The sequence below is a fragment of the Salvelinus namaycush genome, chromosome 26 (genome assembly GCF_016432855.1).
Source record: "Salvelinus namaycush isolate Seneca chromosome 26, SaNama_1.0, whole genome shotgun sequence".
Classification (NCBI taxonomy): Eukaryota; Metazoa; Chordata; class Actinopteri; order Salmoniformes; family Salmonidae; genus Salvelinus; species Salvelinus namaycush.
The window spans coordinates 20,425,660-20,446,986 of NC_052332.1; the positions used below are offsets into that span (position 1 = coordinate 20,425,660).

Genomic DNA, 21,327 nt, shown 5'->3' on the forward strand with positions numbered 1-21,327 from the left:
GGTTAATACGTGGTGGATCCAGAGTTCTTAAGGGACTAGTGTTGTCTCTCAGGGTGCATTGAGGTAAGGAGTAAAGACTAGGGGAGAGGAGGGGAGGAAAGACTAGGGCATAGGAGGGGAGGAAAGACTAGGGGATAGGAGGGGAGGAAAGACTAGGGGAGAGGAGGGGAGGAAAGACTAGGGGAGAGGAGGGGAGGAAAGACTAGGGCATAGGAGGGGAGGAAAGACTAGGGGATAGGAGGGGAGGAAAGACTAGGGGAGAGGAGGGGAGTAAAGACTAGGGCATAGGAGGGGAGGAAAGACTAGGGCATAGGAGGGGAGGAAAGACTAGGGGATAGGAGGGGAGGAAAGACTAGGGGAGAGGAGGGGAGTAAAGACTAGGGCATAGGAGGGGAGGAAAGACTAGGGGATAGGAGGGGAGGAAAGACTAGGGGAGAGGAGGGGAGGAAAGACTAGGGGAGAGGAGGGGAGTAAAGACTAGGGCATAGGAGGGGAGGAAAGACTAGGGCATAGGAGGGGAGGAAAGACTAGGGCATAGGAGGGGAGGAAAGACTAGGGCATAGGAGGGGAGGAAAGACTAGGGCATAGGAGGGGAGGAAAGACTAGGGGATAGGAGGGGAGGAAAGACTAGGGGAGAGGAGGGGAGTAAAGACTAGGGCATAGGAGGGGAGGAAAGACTAGGGGATAGGAGGGGAGGAAAGACTAGGGGATAGGAGGGGAGTAAAGACTAGGGCATAGGAGGGGAGTAAAGACTAGGGCATAGGAGGGGAGTAAAGACTAGGGGATAGGAGGGGAGGAAAGACTAGGGCATAGGAGGGGAGTAAAGACTAGGGCATAGGAGGGGAGTAAAGACTAGGGGATAGGAGGGGAGTAAAGACTAGGGCATAGGAGGGGAGTTAAGACTAGGGGATAGGAGGGGAGTAAAGACTAGGGCATAGGAGGGGAGGAAAGACTAGGGCATAGGAGGGGAGGAAAGACTAGGGGATAGGAGGGGAGTAAAGACTAGGGCATAGGAGGGGAGTAAAGACTAGGGCATAGGAGGGGAGTAAAGACTAGGGGATAGGAGGGGAGTAAAGACTAGGGCATAGGAGGGGAGTTAAGACTAGGGGAGAGGAGGGGAGTAAAGACTAGGGCATAGGAGGGGAGGAAAGACTAGGGGATATGAGGGGAGGAAAGACTAGGGGATAGGAGGGGAGGAAAGACTAGGGGGAAGAGGGGGGGGGGAGACTAGGGGATAGGAGGGGAGGAAAGACTAGGGGAGAGGAGGGGAGGAAAGACTAGGGGATAGGAGGGGAGGAAAGACTAGGGGATAGGAGGGGGGGAAGACTAGGGGATAGGAAGGGGGGGAGACTAGGGGATAGGATGGGAGGAAGACTAAGGGATAGGAAGGGGGGAAAGACTAGGGGATATGTGAGGAGGAAAGACTAGGGGAGAGGAGGGGAGGAAAGACTAGAGGAGGAGAGGAGAGGAAAGTCTAGAGGATAGGAGAGGAGGAAAGACTAGGGGGAAGAGGGGGGGGGGAGACTAGGGGATAGGAGGGGAGGAAAGACTAGGGGAGAGGAGGGGAGGAAAGACTAGGGGATAGGAGGGGAGGAAAGACTAGGGGATAGGAGGGGGGGAAGACTAGGGGATAGGAAGGGGGGGAGACTAGGGGATAGGATGGGAGGAAGACTAAGGGATAGGAAGGGGGGAAAGACTAGGGGATATGTGAGGAGGAAAGACTAGGGGAGAGGAGGGGAGGAAAGACTAGAGGAGGAGAGGAGAGGAAAGTCTAGAGGATAGGAGAGGAGGAAAGGGGAGAGGAGAGAAAATGAAAGGAGAAGAGAAGACAGGGGAGTAGAGGAGAGGGGACTTCAAGGAAGCTCCAGGGACTGACAGACACACAGCACGTTCTAATCAACCCATTGACTGGCTGCCTGACCCCTCATCATTGATTAGGACTGCTTGAAATTAGACCTCCCTAAGCCCCAGTACCAGCCAGCAACTGTAGGCCATGCAAGGATAAGCTAATGCACTGCAGCCCTGGGTGTATAGGCTACAAGAAAAGTATGTGACGTGTATATAAAGTGTATAGGTGTGAGTGTTTGGAGGGATTTAAACTCAACTCTTTCGTCTTCTTGTAGGTGGTGTGAGGATGATCTACCCAGCAGCCTTTGTGCTGGTTGCCCAAGGCGACCTGCCTGTGGAGGAGCCCCCACCTGCACCGGGAGCCCAGGGGGGCAGCAGAGACCCATCTCACTGCAGCATCCCCCTCACACCCCCCACCTCACCTGAACAGCCCTGCTCAGGTGCTGAAACACACACACACACACACACACACACACACACACACACACACACACACACACACACACACACACACACACAGACACACACACACACACACACACACACACACACACACACACACACACACACACACACACACACACACACACACACACACACACACACACACACACACACACACCATGTCACCACCAAAAACTCCAGAAATTCACCCTAAATAATTGCATTCCCAAAACGAATAACATAATCTCTGAATCAGTCCTATTTACTCAACAAAACAACTCAATACTGCAATACAATCCATATAATTGTCCTCATTACTCAATCCATACGCTTCATATGAAACAACGCACAGAGAAGTTACTATATCCTCATCTAGGACAAAGTCTAGGGCTGAACATACAGATATTTTGCTGAAGATGTAAGACCTCAGAAAAATGAGATTGGTTTGTAACTCACTGAAACTGAATCATCAGCATCCTAATCCACATTCAATTAAGTCTGCTTAATGAAAGTCTTACAAATTAGGAGATAAAACAGCTGATACAAACAAACAAACACCGCTATAGCTGCAGAGTAAATCTTGAGTGTCTTATTACAATTTTTCAATGGCTGAAGAGTCCTAGTAAAGTGTCTCCTGCTATGCACTATTAAAACATCCACCCACAGCCTTGCCCAAGGGAGCAAACTCCACTGAATAATGTAATCTGTTGTTTATTTCAGCGGACAGTGGCTTTGTGACAACGGTGTCCAGCGTCCTCCCTGCCCAGGACAGTGCCATGGGGGTCACCAACAGCCCAAAACATTCTGGGAAGAAACTGACCAATCAGGTGGTGCATGAGGCGTGGAAGGAGTGTTATCTTAACCAACTGCAACACAAGTGAGTGTCCAGATTGGCTGCTGGCTAACTGGGGCCCAGATCCAGACTCAGCACTATTTATCTCCTGGCATCTGCTGTGGGATTGTTATTGTTGATGTGCGGTGACACGACTGGCGCCCTCACACCTCTCTGTGTGCCCATAGATGCAGTGGGCCCAGTAGCGTGACGCCAAAGAAGGAGGCGCCAAATGGGGTGCCCACCTGGGACTTCACCGACCCAGAGGAGAGGACACCATGCAGCTGCTCCAGGTTGGCACGGGGGTTGGCATCTGGGGGTAGTGCCCCAGCCGCCCAGCATGTCACCAGCCAGCTAGACATCTGGGCTTCATTTTTAGGCATTTCACTGCTTTTAACCAAAAGTCTGGTGCTACTTATGTGAAGCATATTGAAATAGATTGTGTATAAATAATGTGAACATGGTGAAAATATATGTATTTGTCTTCTGAATGTTGGTATTTTTTATATGATATGATTCAGATATGTTATCACGAGTTGAATGTGTACAATATAAGGAAAGTTTTAAAAACAGCATCCTCACCTGCCACTCCAGTTCTGTCTGCCATCTGATCCTGCTTCTCTTCCTGAAGGTTAAAGCAGCAGAAACAGCAGCAGCAGACCAACACCTCCTCTGCCAACCCTCCGTCTGGTGCCAACACCACCCCCTCCTCTGGCCCGGCCCTCCCCCCTCCCTCCCTGCTCAAGCACAAGGCCACGGACAAACCCGAGAAAGCCGACAAACAGCCGAAGAGAGCCGCCGCCATGACCCCCTTCCACCACCGCCTCTCTGTGGGCCAGGAGGCCTGCCTGGAACAAGACTCATCTGGAGGGTCCCAGCTCGGCCTAGTCAGCCTGGACCCTCCCCTGGATCCCATGCCCAGCTGCAAGTACCCCAAGCCCCTCTCCGCCGGCAGGAAAGCTCCAGAGTCCCTGCTCCACTCCCCTGTCTCCCCATTACCCCCCACGCTCAGCCCCCATCCACGGGGGGGACAGGACCCTGAGGTACTGGAGACCTCTGTGGGCATGGCCCTCTGTCCGGATGGGGCGTCAGGGATGGGGGTGATGGAACCCAGTGAGACGGCTCTGTATGCAGCCCCTCTGGGGCCCAGGGAGAGGGAGGCTGGGGCAGGCTGGTGGAGGGGCTTCAGGACTCCCAGGGCTGATAAGGCTGAGTTCAGGCCTCCAGAGCTCCCCAGTGACAGAGTGGAAGTAAAGACAGAGACGCAGGCCACTGAGGGAGTTGCACTGAAGAGGTGAGAGAGAGCGAGATCAGTGCATTAATTACTCATTCAAAGACACACACACGCACAGACTTGATCACTCTAAGTTTCCTTTCTTATTTCCCTCCAGACTATTCATGCAGACACAGAAGCGCTTCAAGATCTCGGAGGAGTGTGTTAGGGCACACATCCAGACCTTGGGTCTCCTGCATCAGCCTGGGGACCCCGGGGATGACCCCTACGACTTCAAGGAGGGAGACATCGAGTACAGCTTCCCCACCTCCAAGAGACTGAAGGGCCAGGGCCGAGACCCCAGCAAAAGAGGCCCCAAAGTAAGGCTCTTGTTAACAGTGAAAGTTACATTTGTTGATTGACACCCAAGCTAGAAAGGGAGAAGAAATTAAATACAGTGTGTCTGTCTTCCAGGGAGAGGAGATCAGCAACGGTGCACTGCCTGATGGGAAAGACGCCATGTCCATCTTTAGCTCTGCTCCCAAAGCTGGTGACGAATTGAATGTTGACACCATATACAAATTCTATTCTAAATAAAAAATGTTCCCCAACACATTGATCATAGTGTGTGTTCTGAGCGTTGTCTTTGATGGTCTTGTTTGTGCGTTTCTAGATGATGACTCACCGCAGGACGATGATGCGGCGGCCAAAGCCCAAAACCCTTCTCTAACCAGGGAGACTGATCTGGTGGTCCTCATCTCAGACCTGGAGAACATCTTCGACGAGGATGAGGAGGAACTTAGGGTGAGAAACATTCTAAGAATTACTGCATGTCTAAAATCTGTTCCATTTTCATTCCCGCTTTACACAAAATGTAATACACTCAACATCACAATAATACATAATATATGTTATTTAGCAAACGCTTTTATCCAAGGCTACTTATATCTGTGTTTTATAATAATGTATAGACTGCTTGCCCCAACCAGCACACAGCCAGGGTCCTGGTATCAGGAAGTGAAGATCGGAGGGAAGGGAGGGTGGCTGTGCCCTATCCTTCAAGTGAGTCCAGCTTTACATGTACACGTGTTCCGCAGTTTGTTTGTTATCTTATGCATGTTATCCTAGCTGAGTTTAGCGTGACCTGGGAAAAATAATCATTTTTTTCTACTTCTCTCACATCATCACTCTCTATGTCTCTCTTATCACTCGCTGTCTGTCTCTCGCTGTCCATCTCTCTCTCTTTCTCTCTTTCTTTCTCTCTCTCTCTCTCTCTCTCTCTCTCTCTCTCTCTCTCTCTCTCTCTCTCTCTCTCTCTCTCTCTCTCTCTCTCTCTCTCTCTCTCTCTCTCTCCACCCCTCATCTCCTCCCCCCATCCCTCTCTCTCTCCATTCAGCAGTAGCAGACCTCCAGCGGATGTTTCCCACACCCCCTTCCTTGGAGCAGCACCCGGCCTTCTCCCCCATCATGACATACCGTGACACCCCCAGCCAGGAGCCCCCAGCCCCCTCGGCGGGCTCCGACTACCCCCTGGGCCCCCTGTCCTCCACCCAGCTCCAGGAGTACCGGATGGAGGTGGAAGAGGGCATGGCCAGTCCAAAACCTGAGGACATCAAGGTGAGGCATCACAGAAGCAATGGGAATGGACATGATTAAGACTACTGTAGATTACAGACAATTATGTTTTACTTTACCATGTTAAAAAATAATATGTTTGACTTTGTAAAGTGAGATGAGTCCCATGAAAAGTGACACCATGTAATCTATTTATGTTGTCAAATTGGTAGATATGGTTAGTGGTATGGTTAATGATAGAATGGTGAAAAGGCTTAAAGGTCCAGTGCAGTCCAAATACAGTTTTCCTGTTTTTGTATCATATTGTACAACAGGTGATGAAACTAACGCTTAAAGTGTTATTTCCTTATAGTTGCTGGTTGAAAATATAATCTACACAGGACCTTCTAATCAGCAGGTTTGCATGGGCGGGAGTTTCGCCTTTCCATGGTGACATCACCATGCGGTAAATTGGTTAATAAACCAATAACAAATAGAGTTCCAAACCTCTCCCCAAATAACATCTCGTTTTCAGTTTTGCCTCACCCCTTAGACCACTCCCAGACAGTCTTGTCAAAATTCTTGCTTGAGAAAAAGTTATTTGCTTTTTATTTGTTATTTGAAATCTATTACAGTAAGGTACTTACAGGTTACCTATAAATTATTTTAAATTGATATAAAAACATCTGCATTGGGCCTTTAAAATAAAGTAGCTACAGGGCACTATGCAGCCTACCAGTGTTAATGTAAACCTTACTGCCTGGTTTGATCTTGTCTGATGTTGCTGTAGCATGTTTATACTGTACCTGCTGACCTGGCCTGCTAGGGGACTTACTGGTATGTGGAACCAAATACCTGAACCTCTCAATACACCTCAAATCTCACACAGCCTGTTTCAACTCATGACATTGTTAATGTAGTGCTAATTGTCTCTCATTGTGACCTGTTACTGTGGGGACCCATTTGCAATGAGCTCTCCTTCCCCATCCCCCTCTTCAGGACTTCTCATTTGTGTACCGTGTCCCCTCCGTCCAGCCACAGATGGGCTGCTCCATGTTTGCTCCGCTGCGGACCCTCCCCAGCCAGTGCCTGCCCCCCCTCAAGTTGCCTGACCAGTGTTACTACCGGCCTTCCTGGGCCCTGCTGCCCAAGATGGAGCACTACTCCTCCCTGCCACCCTCTCATCACACCCCATTCATCAGAGATGGATATGTGTAAGTACTGTACCAGTTCTATTAAAGGTGGATGGATGTTCATAAAATATTTATTAAGCGTTACCATGCTGAATTTACAGCTATCAATAAACTGTTAAGGAGGAGTTTTTATGGACAGTATAATTTGAAGGTTTGGGGATAAGTATTTTGGTCTGTCTGATCACCAATTCCTCTTTGTGTGTTTGTCCTCCAGCAACATCCCCAGTGTTGGGGACCAGGAGTATTCCCAGTTGAGTGCCAGCGCCCTGTCCGTGGGCACCACCGGTGGCATCCTCCCCTCACCCTCCCCTGCCACCCCCCGCTTTTCTGTCCCCACCCCTCGTACCCCCCGCACCCCCAGAGGCATTGGCACGGCCAGCGGGCAGGGCTCGGTGAAGCAGGAGGGCACCGGGACAGAGCTGAGCTCCCCTACCAGCACGCCTTCCACCAGCCTGCCTATGAGCTCTGTAGCTGAGCCCCATACGTCCAGCCCCCCAATACCCGAGGCCCACAGCCTGTACGCCGCCCTGCTTCTCTCTGACTCGGTCCTCAATGTCTTCAAAGACCGCAACTTTGACAGCTGCTGCATCTGCGCCTGCAACATGAACGTGAAGGGTGCCGACGTGGGCGTGTACATCCCCGACTCCACGCTTGAGGACCAGTACCGCTGCATGTGCGGCTTCAGCGCCATCGTCAACCGCCGGCTGGCCCACGGCACGGGCCTCTTCCTGGAGGACGAGCTGGACATCTTTGGGAGGGGCTCGGAGGTGGGCCAGGCGGCTGAGAGGAGACTGGCGCTTTGCCGCAGAGACCCACCCATGGGAGACCCCCGGGCCAAGCGCCCCCAGGACTCCTCCCCTGCCCCTTCCTCTGTTATGGTGCTCCTCCAGCAGCAGTGTTCCCAGCCCATCTCCTCCCTGGCCTCCATGCATCTCCCTCCTTCCTGCTCCTGCAACGGCCGCCAGGGGGCCCTAATCCAGAGCTGGATGGCTGACAAGCAGTGGGTGGATGGCAGTGATGCGTGTGTGGAGTGTTACAACGCGCTGGTACAGGGGCAGCAGTATGTGGATAACCCCGCCGGAGGGAAAGTAGATCCGGCTGTTGTGAGAAGCAGCGCTCTACATTCCTGGCCTCACACCAATAGTAAGGAGGAGTGATCTGGCTGGGATGATAAAAGGATGTCAAGGGATGATACACTCTTAGAAAAAACGTTGCTACCTAGAACCTTAAAGGGTTCATTCAGCTGTCCCCATAGGGTTCTACCTGGAACCAAAAAGGGTTATCCTATGGGGACAGCTGAACCCTTTTGGAACCCTTTTTTCTAAGAGTGTAGTAGTAGGAGGGTGCCAGTGGTGATGTCTATCTGTGGTGAACTGATTACAGAGAGTTATAGAGACAAATGACTTTTTTTTCTTATAATGGAAAAACAAGCAAGATCAATCCATTCACTCAAAGTTTAAATCCATGTTTCTCTTTGTTAGTTTCGGACTGTTGTGTGATGTGACGTTCAATGTGTATGATGTGTATTTATGTAATGTATGTATTTGTTTGTGTTCTCGTGTGTGTGTGTTCTCGTGTGTGTGTGTGTGTCTCCTTGTCTCTCCCCAGTGCTGGACATCAGTATGCTGTCATCCCAGGACGTGGTGCGTATGCTGCTGTCGCTGCAGCCCTACCTCCAGGACGCCATCCAGAAGAAACGGATGGGCCGGACATGGGAGAACATCCAGCACGTACAAGGACCGCTCACATGGCAACAGTTCCACAAGATGGCTGGACGGGGCTCCTACGGTAAGCCACCAGGAGCAATGTTCAGTCTCTAGTAATTTGCTTTGTAGTGTATTTTAGCAGCCACATTAACTGTGGATGACTTTGGGCCTGATTTTCGTCTGGATTTCAGCATGTGATGTGAGATGTGAATTTAAGATTAGTAGTTTTTGGAGTCGACCTGACAGAGTAGGCCCTACATTATATTATCAATATTGTCAGTACAAAGATATTTGATTTGGATTGCAATGTTTCTTAGCAGCCCATACTGGATCATGCTCTTATGTCAATGTAGGAGTAGGCCCTGTATTATATTGATATTGCCAGTACAAAGGATGACATGAGAAATGTAATCAAATAAGAATTTTAGAAAATTAGACCTCACCTTTAGCTAATCCAGTCAAGCATCCCATAATACAGTACAATGTCTCACATGCATCATCTTGCTTCTGACCAGGGTCCGAGGAGTCGCCAGAGCCTCTGCCTATTCCCACCCTGTTGTTGGGCTACTACGACTACTACGACCGTAACTTCCTGGCGCTGTCGCCCCTGGCGCTGCCCTTCTGGGAGAAGCTGCTGTTGGAACCGTACGGGGGACAGAGAGACGTGGCCTTCCTGGTGCTCTGCCCCAACTCTGACACCCTGCTGGCTGGGGCACAAGTCTTCTTCCAGGAGCTCAGCGCTGTCTACGAGGTAGGTCCTGTCATCTACATCTACTGTATCACAACCCTCTCGTCCAGGAAATTCTTACTTGTTTCTTTCAGAATATACAGTAATTACCAATAGATGTTTAAATGTGTGAAGATGTATGCAAACAAGGTGAGATACTGCGTATAGGATCTATAGCCCTTGACCCCTGCCTATGTCCATTTTCAGACATGCCGGTTGGGGAAACACAGACCCCTGGCCAAGGTGTCCAGAGATGGCCTGGTGCGTGTGGGGGCAGTGGACACAGAGACAGAAACAGAGAAGGAGAAAGAGAAGGAGAGGCAGGAGGAGGAGAAGGTAGACCAGTGGTTCACAGGGCCATGGGCTGGACAGCAACACATCGACAACCTCAGAAAACTTAAACTCTATGCCCGAGCCTGCAGAAGGCAGCTAGGTAAGAAACTGAGCTTTATGATTGCCATGTATTATATCGTTTATGCTACTGTCCCTATTAACCCTACCCTTGTGATGTTTATGTGATATAGACCTAACTCTCTATCGAGACACTATATTTACAAATGTATGTGGACACCCCTCCAAATGAGTGGATTTGGCTATTTCAGCCACAGCCTTTGCTGACAGATGTATAAAATCGAGCACACAGCCATGCAATCGCCATAGACAAACAATCGCAGTAGAATGGTCTTACTGAAGAGCCCAGTGGCTTTCAACATAACGCCTTCATAGGATGCCACCTTTCCATCAAGTCAGTTCATAAAATTTCTGCCCTGCTAGAGCTGCCCCGGTCAACTGTAAGTGCTGCGAAGTGGTAGGCCACACAAGCTCACAGAACGGGACCGCCGTGTGCTGAAGCGCGTAGCGCGTAAAAAAAACGTCTGTCCTCGGTTGCAACACTCACTACCGAGTTCCAGACTGCCGGTGGAAGCAATGTCAGCAGAAGAACTGTTTGTTAGGAGATTCATGAAATGGGTTTCCATGGCCAAGCAGCCGCACACAAGCCTAAGATCACCATGCGCAATGCCAAGCGTCGGCTGGAGTGATGTAAAGCTCGCCACCATTGGACTCTGGAGCAGTGGAAACGTGTTCTTTGGAGTGATGAATCACGCTTCACCATCTGGCAGTCTGACGGACTAATCTGGGATTGGTGGATGCCAGGAGAACTCTACCTGCCCCAATGCATAGTGCCAACTGTAAAGTTTTTTGGAGGAGGAATAATGTTAGGGGCTGTTTTTCATGGTTCAGCCTGGGCCCCTTAGTTCCAGTGAAGGGAAATCTTAACTCCACAGCATACAGTGACATTCCAGACAATTCGGTGCTTCCAACTTTGTGGCAACAGTTTGGGGAAGGACCTTTCCTGTTTCAGCATGACAATGCCCATGTGTACAAAGCAAGGTTCATACAGAAATGGTTTGTCGAGATCGGTGTGGAAGAACTTGACTGGCCTGCACAGAGCCCTGACCTCACTCCATCAAACACCTATGGGATGAATTGGCACGCCGACTGCGAGCCAGGCCAATTTGCCCAACATCAGTGCCCGACCTCACTAATGCTCTTGTGGCTGAATGCAAAGCCTTCCTAGAAGAGTGGAGGCTGTTATATCAGCAAAGGGGGGACCAACTCCATATTAATGCTCATGATTTTGGAATGAGATGTTCGACAAGCAGGTGTCCACATACTTTTTGTCATGTAGTGTATTTCAGGTCTTACTAAATTGGTATTACACAAACTACTCTGTGCATTTCATCTCTAACTTCTCCTCTATGTTTTCCTCCACCCAGGTCCACAGTTGTCTGCCCTGTCTTTGGACAGTAGTCTGTTTATACCCCCCAAGCATCAGCCTCCCTTAGCCTCTACGCCCTCCTCAGCCCAGCCTGCCCCCTCCTCCAGCCAGCCCCCCTCTGGCCCCGGGGTCCCTGCTGAGGGAGAGCCAGCGGCAGCCCCTAGCTCAGGAAGCACCCCCACCCCCACGGCAGCAGCCTCGGACCAACCAGGCTCAGCAGAGATTACCCAAGGAGGGGCCGCTGAGGCCAAGACTACCCCCAATGCCACACCACCACCACCCCCACCCAGCCAGCCAGCAGAGACCCCTGAGAGGTGAAAATCTATGCTAGGGCATATATGCTTCTATATTGCTATTGTTTTACTATGTTATTATTCAGTATTCTATGTTATTATTCTGTATTCTATGTTATTATTCAGTATTCTATGTTATTATGATAGTGGGATATTAATCATGTCTCTGCCTAATTTATCAGTTTGGCGGAGCGGGAGCGAATCGGCATCCCCACGCTGGCGGACTCGGCCGATAGCCATGCCCACCCCCCGGCCATCGTTATCTATGTGGTGGACCCCTTCCTGTGCTCAGGCGGAGCGAGGGATGGCGGAGGAGGTGGAGAGGAGGAGGAGGGAGAGGAGGTGGAGGCGGGCAGTGTGTGGTTACTAGGGCTGCTGCGTTGCTACACAGAGATGCTAAAGACATTGCCGGAGAGCATGAGACCAGCTCTGGTGTTACAGGTAGGTTCATATGTTCTGTTCTGAACATATACTGTTCTCTCTATAGCTTCTGTATCGTTGAATATTATGATTGTATATATTGTAAAGAGACGGAGACTGTGGGTAGCACCCTAATCCCTGTATAGTGCACTCCTCTTGACCAGAGCCCTCTGGTCAAATGGAGTGTACTATATACGGAATAGGGTTCCATTTCAGACATATTCTGGCGTGTTCTATCACGGCCAACAGTAATGAATATCTCCCCAGGTCAAGCTGCTCTCATACCAGTGTTTATTCCCTATGTGTTGTCAAGGTGGTGCCTTGTCAGTACCTGCTCCAGCCAGCCAGTGGTGAGAGCCCTCTGTACCTGCAGCACCTGCGCGCCCTGGCCTTCTCAGCCTACTCCCAGTGCAGACGCCTCCTACCCACAAAGACACACATCAAGTCTCTGACCGGTTTCGGCCCTGCCTCCACCCTAGAATCTGTGCTCAAGAGTCCAGAGGTAAGGCTTCAAATTAAATAAAAGTTTATTTGTCACATGTGCCGAATACAACAGGTGTAGACCTTACAGTGAAATGCTTACTTACAAGCCCTAACCAACAGTGCAATTTTTAAGTAAAAAAATAGATATTAGGTAAACAATAGATAAGTAAAGAAATACAAAAAAAAACAGTACGGTGACAGTGAAAATAACAGTAGTGAGGCTATATACAGGTGGTACCGGTACAGTGTCAATGTGTGGGGGCACCGGTTAGTCAGGCTAATAGCGGAAATATGTACGTGTAGGTAGAGTTAAAGTGACTATGCATAGATGATAAACAGAGAGTAGCAGCAGCGTAAAAGAGGGGGTTGGCGGGTGGCGCGACACAATGCAAATAGTCAGGGTAGCCAATGTGCGGGGACACCGGTTAGTCGGGCTAATTGAGGTAATAGGTACATGAATGTATAGTTAAAGTGACTATGCATGGATGATAAACAGAGAGTAGCAGCAGCATAAAAGAGGGGTTGGGGGTAAAAGCTGTTGAGAAGCCTTTTGGTCCTAGACTTGGCGCTCCAGTACCGCTTGAAGTGCGGTAGCAGAGAGAACAGTCTATGACTGGGGTAGCTGGGATCTATGCCAATTTTTAGGGCCTTCCTCTGACACCGCCTGGTGTAGAGGTCCTGGGTGGCAGGCATCTTAGCCCCAGTGATGTACTGGCCCGTACGCACTACCCTCTGTAGTGCCTTGCAGTCGGAGGCTGAGCAGTTGCCGTATCAGGCTGTGATGCAACCAGTCAGGATGCTCTCGATGTTGCAGCTGTAGAACCTTTTGAGGATCTCAGGACCCATGCCAAATCTTTTTAGTTTCCTGAGGGGGAATAGGCTTTGTTGTGCCCTCTTCATGACTGTCTTGGTGTGTTTGGACCATGATAGTTTGTTGGTGATGTGGACACCAAGGAACTTGAAGCTGAGAGAATCTCCTTTTCCTGTAGTCCACAATCATCTCCTTTGTCTTGATTACGTTTAGGGAGAGGTTGTTATTCTGGCACCACCCGGCCAGGTCTCTGACCTCCTCCCTATAGGCTGTCTCGTTGTTGTCGGCCTACCACTGTTGTGTCGTCTGCAAACTTATTTTCTGGTGTGGTACTCGTGTCTGGCCATCACGGTTGTGGGTGAACAGGGAGTACAGGAGGGGACTGAGCATGCACCTCTGAGGGGCTCCAGTGTTGAGGATCAGCGTGGCAGATGTGTTGCTACCCCTAACCCCTTCTAAGCATTGTGTGTGAGACCAACCATAAGCCTGTGTGATTACCGGGGGCTGATTACCGGGGGCTGATTACCGGGGGCTGAGACCTGGACACTCATTTAAACAGACACAGGCTTTAGACACATAAGTGCCTACCCATTTATCTACACATCTGTCATCTATTGTTAACCCTATCAGACCCGAGATCCCAGCAAAAATAGGCTTTTCATTTATCTGACCTTCATTTATCTGCATGTCCAGCCCTTATATTTAGCTTCACAATGAAGTGTTTTACTATTTTATTTTCAGGACAAACAGGGCTACAAGTAGAAAACATAACATTTGACATAAACAGTTGCATTCACGAGTTTTAATGGCAAATGTCAATATAAAAATAATGTTATCCAAAGAAAAAAATGCTGTAAGTACAGAAATCACTGGGAAATGAATGTCCAACTAGTCAGTGACAAGTGTTTGGAGTTTGACAGTAACTATGTGAGCTAATTACAGTATTATAGACACTATGTCCTGGGATTTCCTATGATCTATGTAGAATAACCCCTTCCTTACCTTCTAACCACTCTTGTGTAGCTTGTGAGCATCATAGAGTAGAACATGGTGAACATGAGTCTCAGCTTTTCATAGATAGCTTTTAGTAGTTTGTAGCTCAAACCATTTGGACTCTACAGATTTAGTATAAAAGACTCGGCCCCAGGCCCCTTCGGGATCCGCCCTTGTCTCACAAACACAACTCTAGCTCAGCCCCCGGTAATCAGCCCCCGGTAATCAGCCCCCGGTAATCACACAGGCTTATGGTTGGTCTCACACACAATGTTTAGAAGGGGTTAGAAATCCGGTGTGACTCATTGGGTTAACTTGTAAATAAATGCTTCAACTGTCTCACAATCCCACTCTCTTCCTCTCCCTCTCTCTCTTTCGCTCTCTCTCTCTCTCTCCCCCTGTCCCCTCCCCAGCACCCCAGCCCTCTACAGGGCTACTCTCCCCCGTACATCCTAGGTCCTACCCGTGCCAAGATGCCGGAGCCAGGGGAGGTGTGGGCAGAGATCCCTCCTAGGTACAACGTGCTGTTTGTGGGCTACTGCCTGTCCCACGACCAACGCTGGATCCTGGTGTCCTGCACCGACCAACAGGGAGAGCTACTGGAGACCTGCATCATCAACATCGACGTGCCCAACAGGTACACTCAGTCACTCAGTTACTCAGCGCCTGGGAAAGTGGAGGATATATTTGGAGAGGTGTGTGCTAGTTGTGATAATGTGCTAGTTGTGATAATGTGAAACATACGCTGGGCTTTTTTGTCCTTCATTGTGTCTTCATAGTATGCTAGGCTAGGCTAAAGTCAGACACTATTGTAGCATTTCGCAATCTGCAGGAGAATAGCATGCACCTATTTGGTTGTTGAATTAATACAGGTTATGCTATGGTAATGCTATGTAGACATTACCAAACGTTCTTCTCCTCTCTCCCTGCTCCTCTTCAGAGTGCGGCGGCCCAAGGTCTCGGCCAGGAAGATGGGGCTGCAGAAGTTATGGGACTGGTGTGTCGGCATCATCCAGATGACCTCACTGCCATGGAGGATCGTGATTGGTCGGCTGGGCAGACTAGGACACGGGGAACTGAAAGGTGAGTTCAGTATAGAACAGTATAGAATGCCTAACTCTGTCTCATTGTCCTTGCTGTTTGCTGTAAAAATCTCCAAGGTGGATCATGACAACGTTTTAAGTTAAGCTGAAGCTGGTGATATTGTTACTGATATTGTTTAGGGCAGATTTTTCAAATCTCTATATTTTCAGCCAAATCATTTCAGTTGATCCAGAGGAGATGACAGTAGACTGTAGAACCATTCCCTGTATTGACCTAACTCTCTCCCCCTCTCTCCTCCCCCCTCCCATGTCTCCCTCCCTCCAGACTGGAGCGCTCTCCTGGGGGAGCACTCCCTCCACTCCATCAGTCGCCAGCTGAAGGAGGCGTGTCGTATGTGCGGCATCTCCTCCGCGGACTCCCCCTCCATCCTCAGTGCCTGCCTGGTTGCCATGGAGCCCCAGGGCTCCATCGTGGTGATGCCAGGTTAGCAACAGCATCATCAGCACACTGGGCCGGCCCATTGATGATGTGTTTAATGTACCTTTCAGATCTAAAAATGGAATAGACATAATTAATAGATGTTTTAGAAGCTCAGTCTAAAAGCCCTGGGCTTGCAGATACACCATGTTATGACCCAGAGGTGAACAGTGTAATAGTGTGTTTAGCCCCAATGCACAGTACAGTACAGAGGTTGTACGACCTTAATAGAGATGGCAGTAGTAATGCGTGGAGGGTTAGCTCTGCACAACACCAAGGAGCAGACACATTACTGCGCTCAGGGAACACATTACACTTCCACACATTGAAGGAGCACTTTGTGCTGCCACACTCACTTCACAGCACACGGTAATGCAGACATAATAGAGATTGCAAGGTTCTGCCAAGTGGGTTTTACAGTACAGCCACTCTGCACTGCAAGACATTGTGCACAGCAATACAAACTTTAGCACACTCAACTGATTTCTTTGCCGACACACCGCAAGCTCTATTGAGGTAAATCACAATGCAACCTTACATAACATATTGATAATAAATTGTTTGTGTGTGCAGATGCGGTTACAATGGGCTCGGTGTTTGGTCGCAGCACGGCCCTCAACCTGCAGACGTCCCAGCTGAACACCCCCCAGGATGCTTCCTGTACCCACATCCTGGTATTCCCCACCTCCGCCACCACCCAGCTGGCCGCCAGCTCCTACCCCACAGAGGACAACGCCGGTAAGGGCTCCACATTAGACCTCCATGTTGGCACTCCCTAACTGGGAGTGTCATACTGTAGCAGAGTGTATTTAGATGCAAGGTTATTCAATACAACCTAGATGTTAGAGACAATAAAAATATCTAAAACTATATACTTGAGCTGGAAATCGCAAGGTTTAATATCAGTAACTAGCTATTGTGTACTCAGTATCTTACAGTAGCTGTTGCTGGATTTATTATTATGTGCAGTTCACACATAAGTGCCTACCCATTTATCTACACATCTGTCATCTATTTTTAACCTCTTCAGTCCCGAGATCCCAGCAAAAATAGGCTTTTCATTTATCTGACCTTCATTTATCTGCATGTCCAGCCCTTATATTTAGCTTCACAATGAAGTGTTTTACTATTTTATTTTCAGGACAAACGGGGCTACAAGTAGAAAACAAAACATTTGACATAAACAGCTGCATTCGTGAGTTTTATTGACAAATGTCAATATAAAAATAACGTCCGCCAAAGCAAAAACCTGATAAAAAAGAAAAATTAAAACCCACCAGGGTGCACAATTGTCTAAGGATTGTTTGCTTGCTCCCTTTGGAACTGTCACTGTCTTAATGGTTTCAGAAGAAGATACACTGGACTACACGGTGTAGTCTACACCTCTTGTGTATGACAAGTTACATGTGTACGTCTATAGCTGACTAGCTGACTGTGTTTGTCTCCAGATGACATGTTCGACCTGCCTTTCCCCGATGAGCTGGAGAATGACATAGGACATGACATTCTCAACCTGCACCCTTCCCCCAACACCTCCCCCGTACCCTCCCCTGGCTCCCCCTCTGGCATGGGGGGAAGCTCACACTTCCAGCATAACAGGGTGAGTTCAGGAACCAGGCTGGGACTCGATTCATGTGAATTATGCAGAACTTTTCCTGATACTGTTGGTGGCCATATGTCCTTTACGACATTGGAATGTTCTAGAATCCTGCTTTAAAATAACAGTGAGGGCCCTATTTAATCTGTATCGTGGAAAATCAGCTTCAGAGTGTTCCTGCTTTAGCAGAGATTTTATTCACGGGAAACACTGCGTATGCAGGCTCAATCGGAAATGACCTTATATTTCTATCACGGAATCTGTTACACAGAACCCAAACCATCTGTGCGCGTGCTCCATCGTGCATACATTAATTTTGTCCCCCTACACCAAACATGATCACGACACGCAGGTTAAAATATCAAAACAAACTCTGAACCAATTATATTAATTTCGGGACAGGTCGAAAAGCATTAAAAATGTATGGCAATTTAGCTAGTTAGCTTGCACTTGCTAGCTAATTTCTCCTGGGATATAAACAGAGTTGTTATCTTACCTGAAATACACAAGGTCCTCTACTCTGACAATTAATCCACACATAAAACGGTCAACCGAATCGTTTCTAGTCATCTCTCTTCCTTCCAGGCTTTTTCTTCTCTTGACTTTATATTGCGATTGGCAACTTTCATAAATTAGGTGCATTACCGCCACTGACCTCGTTCGTCTTTCAGTCACCCACGTGGGTATAACCAATGAGGAGATGGCACGTGGGTACCTGCTTCTATAAACCAATGAGGAGATGGGAGAGGCAGGCCTTGCAGCGCGATATGCGTCAGAAATAGAACTGATTTCTATTTTAGCCCTTGGCAACGCAGACGCTCGTTGGCGCGCGCGAGCAGTGTGGGTGCAATAATTGAATAACATAGATTTCTAAATTTATTTAGAACCACGTGGTCAGCCTGTTACTCTTCAGCGGGGTGAGTTTTTGCCTGTGTTATGGTGTGGCGCTATGATCCATAACTAAAATCCTATGGTGTACTTGTAATGTTCAGTACACAGACATCTGTTATAGTCGAAAATAGAGCAGCTGTGTGGTCTGGTCTTTGGCAGCCATGTTGCCCCCAGTATTAATGTTCCGTCTGTCACATGTGCTCCTCCAGAGTCAGGGAGAGAGGCTTCTGTCTAGGGAGAACCCTCCGGAGGAGCTGAAGCAGCAGCCTCTAGCCCTGGGATACTATGTCTCCACTGCCCAGGCCGACAGCCTGCCTCACTGGTTCTGGGCCTCCTGCCCTCAGGCTCAGAACCAGTGTCCACTCTTCCTCAAGGTAAGGGATCCATGAACTAGTTGATTTTGTTTGTGCCTGTGGGGGGCGTGTGCGTGTGCATTCGTTATTTTGTGTGTGTACGTCTGTGTGTGTTCAGCAACTTACTGTGTGTTTTCCCCCTCCAGGCATCGCTACACCACCACATCTCCATCACCACAGCCCAATCAGACGAGCCCAATCAGACGACCTCAGACAAGACCACTAAGCGGACGCCTCACCCTCTGGACTCCAAGACCACCTCTGACGTGCTCAGGTTAGTAGGTCTCTGCTGTATGCCCTGTACCCACTGCCCATCCCATCCTACGTTCTCCTACTGTGTAACACCCCAACATCTCCTCTTCTCTCACTCCGACACATAGGTTGTCATTGTCACTGACTTGTCCTCTGTGGTGAAGTAGTAGCTGTATGCCTGCATCATGTGTAGGCTGTAGAGGACAACACTTCATCTACTATGATGTATGTTCATGTTATGTGTTCTCTAACCCCAAACCCTGGTGCTCATGTCTTGCGTCCTGCTGTAGGTTTGTGTTGGAGCAGTACAACGCCCTCTCGTGGCTAACGTGTAACCCTGCCACCCAGGACCGCCGCTCCTGCCTGCCCGTCCACCTGGCCGTGCTCACACAGATGTACAATGCCGTCCTCAACATGCTCTAGCGATGGGACTTACTAATGGACAGCTGAGGAAACTGAGTACTGTACAATCCATGGCCTCTGAGGTCATGTGCGCCTGCCTGCCTGCAATGCCTCTGCCTGGACACCAGAGAGCGCTGGAGGTCTGTTTTCTTTTAATGAATGAACGCATGGGACGAGATTTATGGACCCCTTTTACACCTGGTGTTATCATGCGATCTGTGATCGAATCGTGGCCATATTTCAGTGGATTGATGGCCAAAATGGTGGCAGGAGAACAACAGATGGTCCTTGGTTGGGAAAACAAACAAACGCCTATGTACAGTACAGAGACTTTTGAACATGAACAGTTTGGTCAGCCGTGAGACCAGCCTAGTGCAATTCTTACCTTTAGAAAACGTCTCTTGTAAGATGTGATGTGCCAACAACCATTGTACATTGAAAAGGCACATACAGCCTGAGAGAGAAGATGGAGATATCCAACTATGCCCTTTTTATTGTCATAATAGGACATTTCAGTGTTACACTTGTCATTATCAGATCAGCATTGTTGTACAGGAGGACTTTCCACCTTGTTCCTGTGAGACTGAAGATTTTTGAAGCCATGGAGGAGGCATGTTAAAGGGTGGACTATGTGAATTACAGTATGGTCCTGCATGAAGAATTGGACCATGTCCCTTACCAGCCATGACAGTGATACCTTGGGAGCTATAAAAGCCTCATGTAGGATGGGAGCCTGGGAGTCACATGCATAAAAGTCCTGTATCTGCCCCACACTGCACAACCAGGGAACCAACTGGCCACAGCAGCAGAGCAGCTTCTTACCTTCAATTTGACACATTTGTATAGAACTGTGGTTGTAATGGCTCAAAGTTTAGTAATGAAATTCATACCAACATTCATAAGAGGGTGAAGAACACAACAATTTCCTGTGAGGGGAAAAGCATTTGATAATGACACTTTTTCCTTACTTTTGGAAGTAACAGTTGTATTGCTGTAGATATGAACACACTGAATACTATTTGACAAATCTTTATAGTGTAAAAAAATTCATTTGCAAAGAATTGAGACTTATTTTTAATATTTAAAACGACATTTTGAACACAGAAAAATGATCAAGGCCCTTTCCAAATTTAATATCAATCGCCTTTGGTCGGAAATGGAAATTGTCCTTTTAAAGGAAATTGTAACAAAAATTGTTAAAATGCCATATTTATATATAGTATATCATGCATATAAATTCAAATATATATATGTATATAAATATATATATATATATTACCTCTCTAAAACAACCACGTGATGGTGATGGGGGTTTATACACAACTTTCTTTTTGAAGAGGCAAATACAGTATACATCTTTTATTAAAGACAATGCATTTTAGTTCTATACTTTTAAACTTTTTCAATTATTGAAATGTTGACTTTTAGCCTTTTTATTGAATCAGTTTAAGTTAAGGTTCTTAATACTGCAAAGATATATTTATAAAGTGTCTCTCTTCTCCTGCTAAATAAACTTGAAATAGGCAATAGACTTCAATGTTATGTATTTGAGAGTTACTTGGGTGTTGTATATTTAACTAATATGCTTTACTTCAGCGGTGGTCCCAAATGATGTCAAGCAAACCATCAGAAAAGCCTATTTCTTGAGCTCCTCCACTCAAATAGCCCTGCTATTTGTACAATTCCTAGCATGTTTGTATACACTTTTCAGCTGTGTTTTGGGAATTTCTCAAAGCTGTACATTTCACGCCGGTTTGATTTACTTTATATTAAGTGATTCCTATGAAGTATTTTTTGGCACTGGCTTTTTCAAATATAAATATATGCATATGAAGTCTCATTCAAATACAGCCAAGGGTGTAATGCCAATACTTGTACACTAAAGTACAAAAGAGGACAAGTTTGCAAATTTGTTACATCTGCCATCACTTTGAATATGAGACAGATCAATCTTGGAGAAGAGATCTGTGACTTTTACACTCTTTTTTTAGTAAATTATTAAAACTCTTGACAA

The 21,327-nt window shown here is 48.1% G+C and overlaps 1 protein-coding gene across 1 annotated transcript in view; it reads left to right on the top strand.

Annotated features, from left to right (window-relative positions):
- Positions 1-21,327, top strand: part of LOC120021248 (mediator of RNA polymerase II transcription subunit 13-like) — a 112,692-nt gene extending 91,365 nt beyond the window's left edge. The window contains exons 7-31 of the mRNA XM_038964917.1: positions 2,124-2,288; positions 3,013-3,169; positions 3,313-3,417; positions 3,756-4,418; positions 4,516-4,717; positions 4,812-4,887; positions 5,011-5,141; positions 5,327-5,399; positions 5,734-5,954; positions 6,891-7,105; positions 7,299-8,227; positions 8,693-8,872; positions 9,306-9,541; positions 9,725-9,950; positions 11,296-11,611; positions 11,773-12,031; positions 12,324-12,512; positions 14,711-14,934; positions 15,238-15,380; positions 15,666-15,824; positions 16,392-16,556; positions 17,267-17,418; positions 18,516-18,680; positions 18,806-18,933; positions 19,202-21,327. Of these exons, the coding sequence (XP_038820845.1) occupies positions 2,124-2,288; positions 3,013-3,169; positions 3,313-3,417; positions 3,756-4,418; positions 4,516-4,717; positions 4,812-4,887; positions 5,011-5,141; positions 5,327-5,399; positions 5,734-5,954; positions 6,891-7,105; positions 7,299-8,227; positions 8,693-8,872; positions 9,306-9,541; positions 9,725-9,950; positions 11,296-11,611; positions 11,773-12,031; positions 12,324-12,512; positions 14,711-14,934; positions 15,238-15,380; positions 15,666-15,824; positions 16,392-16,556; positions 17,267-17,418; positions 18,516-18,680; positions 18,806-18,933; positions 19,202-19,334 (5,612 nt within the window). The 3' untranslated portion in view covers positions 19,335-21,327. The remainder of the gene's footprint in view (positions 1-2,123; positions 2,289-3,012; positions 3,170-3,312; positions 3,418-3,755; positions 4,419-4,515; positions 4,718-4,811; positions 4,888-5,010; positions 5,142-5,326; positions 5,400-5,733; positions 5,955-6,890; positions 7,106-7,298; positions 8,228-8,692; positions 8,873-9,305; positions 9,542-9,724; positions 9,951-11,295; positions 11,612-11,772; positions 12,032-12,323; positions 12,513-14,710; positions 14,935-15,237; positions 15,381-15,665; positions 15,825-16,391; positions 16,557-17,266; positions 17,419-18,515; positions 18,681-18,805; positions 18,934-19,201) is intronic.